An 8,377-nucleotide genomic window follows, 5' to 3' on the forward strand; every position below is an offset into this window, starting at 1 on the left:
ATTTGTCCATTGAATTGTTGTTCCTAGGAATGAGATTTTGACTTAAAATCATGTAAAATTTTTTGAATCACAAACAAACCAAAATTATGCAACATACAATACTCATAACAACACAAAACTCACCCTGAACTCAAGACAAGATGCCAATGAGGCTCAAAATGTCTCAATTCCACAAACAGTGGTTCTCCTAGTTAATCATTAATAATATTTTCAGGAAATGTGTTCTTTCATTGTCTTTCCTCCTTAGCCTAATATGCTAGTATCTTTCTCTAGTTTGCTAATGAGTATCTATTTGTAGTTTTTCTCTTCTTTATAAAATAAAATAGAGATGATAAAAAGTCAAATATCCTTATCTCGCATTCCATACCAAGAAACATCTCCATACAATCATATACTTACAAAGAATTTACGAAAAGAAAACCATATAACAACTCAGAAAAATCAAAACAATTCCAAAATTATGTAATGAAAAAATATACACTACATATTTAAAGTTTACTTATCATATATTCAGAATTTTTATCAAATTCGCTACCTGGCCTAAAAGTGCAAACACATGACCTAAAGGTGGACTACATATTTGAAGTGTATGTATCACATGGATTTTCATCCAAATGGTTCAATAAATAAGTGCAAACACAAAACACCAAACATAGAAGTGAAGAGATATTATGCAAAAACATATCCATTTCTAGTCTGATTTTCCACATCCATTCATCACTTATGCTGCAATTGATCTTAGATTTAGCATGGCCAATCCATTTATCAGTTTGTCCTACAGGTGATCTGACATTTGGAAACCTTTTACAGGGTGATTGGTGATTTGAGATTTGACGTGGCCAATCCATCCATCACTTGTCCTACAGAGGATCTGATAGTTGACATGGCCAATTAGAAACCTTTTTATAAGGGTGCTCCACCACTAGCATCCCTACCCTGACTGGCTACCAAAGATGAAAGCGAAGATTGTAATCTTCCTGGGATATTTTCTTGTCGTTTTAACAATATGAAATAACACTTGCCTGTTTCTGATACCCTTTCCGGGTGTATAGATGTAAACGCTTTTACACCTACCAAAAAGTTGTGTTGTCGTTTCTGATACAATGGAGTGATTTCGTGCACGACAATAATTGATATGTTGACAAGCACACATGGAGGAAAGGGACGATCAGAGAAAGTATCGTTGGAAGTGGTGTTGTCAGTGCGGACGCACGCTATATTTGTTTGTCTTAATTGAAAACAACACACCCATATTCCCAACTGGCAGGCCTAGGTTTTGTCCTCACACTCATGCCAAGCACTTGACAGCCATTTGTTGTCACTTTTCACCCACTTACATATTCACTTGAATCTTCTGCACAATACAGATTCAGATTTGGAGGACTGTCATTGAGATCCATTTTTCTGTCCAGCCAGCAGAACAGATATGGTGGCTATGGCTATCAATTGTTTGACCTTTGATGTTGTTCTTACTGTTGTAGTTTGCATGTGTTTGAGCGTCCATTTCCTCCCATTTGTTGAATCACAACCTTCTGAAAGCGCTTCCATGTCAAATATTTCCACCGTAGAAGTAGCCAAAGGATTCAATATCTACTATGGAAGATATTTCAAAGTAGTGGGGAACTTAATCAACAATTCAAGCTACATTCTTTTCCAGGTAGGCAGTTGGGCTTCTTTCATGGCATTATCAATCTCCATACACCTCATAAACGTTAAGATGCAGTTATAATCTTCACTTAATTTTAACTTTTCTGACATATTATTGTATGGAATGACAGAACACTCCCAAAATGACAAGTCCAAATCGCTGTGGGCGTAGACTCAAATCATTTGTTACACCCTTTACAAATTATTCTGTAGATACCTTCAATGTTCCAGGTATTGATTCTTACATTTCCATTGACATCTTCATTTTATTCTGATTCTGTTTTACCCAAATCATTATCCACACTATCTGTGATAACTGGTATTTGACTTATCCAAGCTGGTTTTCCTCTGTGATGGAAGTGGATTTTAATAAGACATTTTATCCTTTATTATTGCAAAGCTTTAAGCTTTATGTTGGAAGAGCTCATCAGTTATCCAATTGTCACAGTAACCATAATTGACTTCTGCTAACTGATTAGCGTAATTCTTTTCTTTCTGATATTAGAGAAGAGAGAAATGTATAGTTTGATGATTAAAATTTAAACAATGTTAAGATTTTAATATGACAGAGCACATTGACTTGTAAGGCTGTATGTATTTCTGAGAGTTGGTCCATGGATCTAATTACTAAGTTCTTGGCTGTAAACTTTTTTGCATCTTGCTGGGCTTACTGCAGTATCATTTCTGGAGGTAAGTACAGTAATGGGCCTATTAAGCATTGGCATTTGAAAAACATCTGTTTTTTAATTTACCAATGTACTAATAAGCAGAGAGCATTTATATGTGCAGCTTCTTGGTGTGTTGAATAACTTGAAAGGTGTAACATCAAAATTAGTCTCTTCACCATGCCTGGCCAAATACATTGCTGATGGTGATGTACAAGAAGTCAACCAAACAGACCCTAAACAAATATTGCAATTTACAGCATATCTGACTACTTCTTCAGTTCCAGACCAAAAATGCAATTACATTAGTTTTGATCCTTTTGAGGAGCAGATACCATTACAGGTACATACGGGGTCACTTCACTATCTTTTCTAGAACTTGAAGTTGAAACTTCTTACACAGCGATATGGATCCTTAACCAAAAGACCAAACTAAGTTCTTCGGCAAGGTACCGACTATCATTAATTTTATCATCAAGACAATGTAAATTTTAGGCGGAGGATTTTCTAACAGTAACCACACTCTTCATCCAAGGTTATAGACTGTGCTAATTAGATGAATTTGATTTCTTTGCTTAGCGTGCAGAATGGATAAAGTATGTGGCAACATTCATGAACTATGAAGCGAGGGCTAATGATGTTTTTGAAAAGGTAAGCAAATAGTCCATGATTCCCTGCTCTGATGGATTCAATTGGGATCTCAAATAATTAGTTCTGGTATATTGCAAAGGTGAAGAAGAACTATATGTGTTTAAGTGCACTAGCAGGGAACGCTTCCACAAAACCGACTGTTGCATGGATCACATTCGATGAGGTATGCAATTTATGATTACAAAAGCACATTATGTTCAAGAAAAATAAATCTTCAACCATTTGTTTCTACAGGTTCTAATAAGACTGCTAAGAACATGTATTGGTTATAGGCACAAGAACTTCACTGTGAGATGAATTAAAAATATACATGATGAAAACAGCTGCTCACCCCGTACCTATGATAACAAATAAAAATATAATTAAAGGTGGAAAAACTGATCATAACTTAGTGGTTAACTCGCAGTGAGGATGGTCATCACGGACTGTTATTGCAAATGGGGGTTGACTCATCACAGTTATTTGAGGAAAATCACACCAGCTGAAACAAGCCACGGGTGGTCCATAAGGGATCAGAGATTCACTACTATCAGATGTCTCTGAGTCTTGGGCCATTAACGGGTTTCCTTATATCTGAGGAAGAAAATCTCTGAGCCAATCAGAAGCAGTTTTAGGTCTTACTCTCAGACCACAAAGTGGTCTCAATCTATATAGTATTTGGAAGAAAGCCAATGTCCCCTTTGTTGATTGCTGTAGCTACCTCTAGTGGAGTTTATGTGCAACTGAATATCTTGCAGATAGTAACCATGATTGCAATTGAATCTCTTGCACAAAAAACCTATACAAAGAATAGTTATACACTTGGAACTCTCTCTTCAAGACATCTCATACCTTTTAGACTATGGAATTTAAGTTACATTTTTAAAGGATAAAGCTATTTCATATATTTCTATATACCCTGACAAGTTGTTTGTATTGATCATGTTCAATTATTTATTTCTTTTGCAGGATATCTGGTATTTCTCTGGTGAGGCCTATAAATTACAGGTCATTTTCTGTCCATTGACTGTATTTCATTGCTTTTGAGTTTCCCTGCCACAAGAAATAGAGTTGGCAAGCGTTCTGTTTTCAAACAATTGCTGGCAAGCGTTTTGTCATCAACCCAATTTGCCTTTAGGTTCTGCATGCATGTCACGCAGTGAGATCTTAACGTTTTGCTAATCAAGAAAATAACTAATAATGGCTGCCTATGCATTGAATGCATTAGTACAGTATGTTCTAGATGCAGGGGGCTCAAGTTTGGAGGAGTCGGTGTACTCAAGCACTTTTAACATGTCGTTGGAATCCCAAGTAGAGAGCTTCCATAGTATTTTGGCTGTAAGTGAATTCCTCTCCTACAGTTAATCTGGCGTTGGTAATATTCTGTCATGACAGATTGAAATAGTTATAGCAGTTTGGTTGGGATACCTATGTTATGATTTATCCTGACTAGTGCCGACTGACTTGTGCCTTACCTTTGAAAGAATTGGTATGTAATATATCTAAAGTTGGATGAGTTCATGGTGTTGATTTGATTCAGAAAGTGGATATAGTGATAGATGAGACTTATTATGGAACCGAAACATCCAACTACACAATGCAAACATTCACTCAGAACGCTCACATTACTGAATATGATACCTTGCCCACTCCAATCCCATTCCCATTCATAGCTACTGCGAATGTATGGCGATATGATAAGAAAATTCAAGGCTCTTGTGTGATTGGTAAGATTTCATTTTTATATAGAAAAAACAATTAAATTGCAGTTATGATTTCTGATTTGTGTAGTCTTGACAATGATAGCTGGACTAATTGGCATGTCTTGCATGCAGATTGGTGGGATGGTGGTTTGGCACAGCCTCAGCTTGCACTTGGGGATTTCATTCAGGCTTTGCATCCTCAAACAAATTACACCACAACTTTCTTGAGAAATATTGCGAAGGTTAGGTTAGAGCTCAGCAGCATTAAATTAGCAGAAGTAGTTGTCTGTACAAAGAAATTGTCATAATGAATATCTGACTGTTGCTAGGTTGCATTTGCAGGGAGAGGGGACAGTTGATGCAACCATTGAAGGGTGCACACATGACATATCTACTCCAATGGAACCTACCCTGGTTCATTGCGATTCCTTCAATGAAATAGATATTTGATATGCACTCTAGGTTTAGCTTTAGGGTGTTTGCGTTTCAGGACATTTTCAATCAAGTATAGAAAAAAATTATGTAAATGTAATGAGGGTAAATTTTCTTTATTCAGTGGAAGAGAGTGGCCTTTATGTAGAAAGAGTTATATCTTTCTTGTTCTTACATTAATGGGGCTGGTCTAGGAAGAGACCTAGGTTGGGGAATGGGGAAAGGGATTGGCTAGATACTTGACAAGATTATAATGTACACATTAGATAGATACAACGATTCTATTAACATGTATATCACTATGAAACATCCTTTTTTTTTTTGTACAAAGAGGTCAATGAGACATGTGTTCTATATGGTTAACATTTTATTGTATTTTATTTTATTTTATTTAGCATGAATGCCCATTAGTATTACAACTTGGTGAATGACACTCCCCTAGAAAAGAAAGGGAGCGACTAAAAAGACTATGAAAAGAGAGAAAGTATATCAATATTTAGCTTGATGAGGAGTTGAACAAAGGAGAGAAAAGTGACACTGAAAATGATTCCAAAAAAGAGAGAAGTTAGTACATCAATACTTGGAAGACTTGATTCTATGTGGAGAGAAGAGATAACGTTACAAGACTAATTTGATTAGAGTTTTATGGGGAAAGATGAAACGAGTGGCCTCTCTTGACCATTTTAGGTAAAAAAAATGTGTTTAATACACTATAATGAACATTTACTTTGAGTGAAACTTGGAAGACTTGGTTCCATTTGGAAAGAAGAGAGCAAAGTTACAAGACTAATTTGGTTAGAGTTTTATGGGGAAAGATAAAAGGAGTGGCCTCTTTTAACAATTTTAGATTGAAAAAAATGGATTAATACACTATAATGATCATGTACTTTGAGTGAAACTTGAGTTTTACATTGCAAAAGAAATCTGATTTTGGGGTCTCTTATCCATTTGTCTCTTCCCATCTTCCTAAATAATACAGTGATAAAATAAGAGGTTCTATATAGAGATAGATCTAAGAGTACGTAACAACTTCCTCTTGAATTGAGTAAGCTCTCTAATGAAAAGTGCAATACACCTTTTGTCTCATAATGAATTTGAGATCTTGAAGTGTGTTGATTTCTAAATAGTCAATAATATCTACTATGAATATCATAATAGGAAAGAAGATAAAGTGTTCTTCTTTTTTTGGCTCCTTATTACATAACTTACATATGCTCTAATGATGAGGTATGTGATGATCATTCTACATCCTTTACTGGGGAAAAATCTTCAACTACCCAATATGAAAGTGAAGGTTATGAAAGAGTAGGCCCTAATGATAGCTTGAACCCATAATAGAAACATTCTCAATGTGGAGATAAGTGTAGTATTAATGATGAAGCTTAAGAGAAACTAACTATTTCAATCAAATCTACATATCTTTCATATATGCTTTGTGAACCCATATACATAATTGCTCTATGGATATCTTTTCTAGATACTTCAAGGTTAAGAATAGAGACACAGGATGGTGGAAGTGTATCAATGTCCAAGCCAAAAAAGTGTAAAATATCTATAACCTCTTACCAAGAATGTCACTAGCCTTGCTTGGCTAGATGCTTACAACAATGAAGTGCAAGAAAATGATGCCTCTTCTTATGAAGACCTAAATCAATTAAGCAACAAAGTTATTTTAGGAAGGTAATAATTTGAGACGATGCCTTGGTGATAAACCCAAACTTTTCAAATTTAATAATATTAAGGATTGATCTCTTATATTTAATGATTTTAGAGAGTATAAAAATAAAAACTCTCTCAACAAGGGACCATTCTCTTTGTCAACTTCTAGTACACTGAATCTCACATCCATGTAGTAAAATTGGTGATACAACCTTGTGGAAAAGGTTGATATTAGATTGGACATCCCAAAATAAAGATAAGAGCACCATCTTGATTAAATAGATTGAACATAACTCATACTTATTTTCCTTTCAAAAACAAGAGCCATATTGAATATTGGTCCAACAAAACAACCATTTAGATAATTATAATATGTGGTAACGTGCACTTACTTACCTTTATGGCAAACATGAATTTTATAGAGATGACACATTGTAAGTTGCAAGCCTTTTTGAGGTTAACTTCCAATCCATAGGAATCAGAAAAGTCATTGAAAATATCCAATTAGCTTTGGATACCTTCAATGCCATGAGACATAGAGATGATATCCTCTATAAGCATGATTTTTTTTTTCAAAGAAATACGAACTTCTAAATTGATAATTACTTTCCAATGATTTCTTTAACCAAGTTCACTTATGCCACATACATCATTACGAAATTATACATAGATAATCTTGACAATAATGCAATAATGGCAATAGGATCATAAAGAGACAACCAAGCACAAAAGAGACACAAATTTACCCTGGGAAAACCAAACCTTGGGAAAACCCATTAATCTTTTCTTAGGAGAAATTGTTCAATTCAACAAAAATTACAAATTTATTTTCCAGTCAAAATTAGTGAAACTAACCACATAATCCACATAGGTCAAACCTGGTCAAACAGACTGGAATTTGCCCTTCCTCCTACTGCCAAGAATTTCAATCAACCTCATTTAATAGGGCTGAAATTTGGCCTCCTACAACCACCTAGAACTCGATCAACCTACCCAAAAGATAAGTCAAACTGCCTAGAATATTGCCCTGAAAAGTTTGGTCAAACAATCAACTATTGTGGCCCACACGTGTGAGGTCAACGTTGGCCAAATGCTAGTCTTCTTCAGAAATTTGGTTCTTCAGGAAACTCAGCCTCTTCCTCAGTCTCTTTTCGCATGTTTGAAAAAAATAGATGATGTGTCAAGTGAGTGAAGAAATGAGGAGGGCCATTTCCCTATTTATAGTGATTTAGGGTGCCCCAAGTGGTGTGCCCTAATGCTAGGCTAACTTGAATTTTCGAGGTAATAAAATTTCAAATTTTAATTTCAAATTTCTTCCTTTTGATTTCCTTTTAAGGGTTGACTTGGAGTAGTTGGGAATACTAACTGCAACTACCCAAAAAATCAACACTCCCTTTTATCTAGGGGGGTATTCGCCTTGACTTCCTTAGATGTCCTCTTTGTTGAAAAATTTCTTTGTTACAAGAAAATATTGGATGAGCCTGCTATGTTAATGTATCCATCCACTTCATGCTCTATCCTAGAATCATGTGAAAAGTATCCTTCATTGGCATCATGCAAAGGAACTAGTTATCCACTAGTTAAATACCCTTTGCAATTGGATTTAGTCACCCACTAGCCAAATACCCTTTAGTGATATGG

At 35.3% G+C, this 8,377-nt stretch overlaps 1 protein-coding gene across 1 annotated transcript; it reads left to right on the plus strand.

The window, feature by feature from the left end:
- The first annotated feature begins 1,268 nt into the window (after positions 1-1,268).
- LOC149228180 (plant/protein) lies at positions 1,269-5,405 on the plus strand. The gene is made up of 11 exons (XM_089378087.1): positions 1,269-1,657; positions 1,779-1,878; positions 2,324-2,337; positions 2,437-2,655; positions 2,892-2,963; positions 3,043-3,126; positions 3,912-3,950; positions 4,176-4,280; positions 4,483-4,669; positions 4,778-4,887; positions 4,988-5,405. The coding sequence occupies exons 1-11, from the start codon at positions 1,427-1,429 to the stop codon at positions 5,093-5,095; spliced, it is 1,269 nt and encodes a 422-aa protein (XP_089234213.1). The 5' UTR covers positions 1,269-1,426; the 3' UTR covers positions 5,096-5,405.
- Positions 5,406-8,377: the final 2,972 nt, after the last annotated feature.

This window comes from Pinus tabuliformis, chromosome J (genome assembly GCF_031772625.1).
Source record: "Pinus tabuliformis cultivar Carrire ecotype Pingquan chromosome J, CPIR1, whole genome shotgun sequence".
Taxonomy (NCBI): domain Eukaryota; kingdom Viridiplantae; phylum Streptophyta; class Pinopsida; order Pinales; family Pinaceae; genus Pinus; species Pinus tabuliformis.

Bases quoted from the DNA above. Each gene is read 5' to 3' on its own strand.
- LOC149228180 (XM_089378087.1), top strand. From the start codon at position 1,427: ATGGTGGCTATGGCTATCAATTGTTTGACCTTTGATGTTGTTCTTACT. The intron at 1,658-1,778 runs GTAGGCAGTTGG...ATGGAATGACAG, and splicing joins CAAGCTACATTCTTTTCCAG to AACACTCCCAAAATGACAAG. The intron at 2,656-2,891 runs GTACATACGGGG...TTCTTTGCTTAG, and splicing joins AGGAGCAGATACCATTACAG to CGTGCAGAATGGATAAAGTA.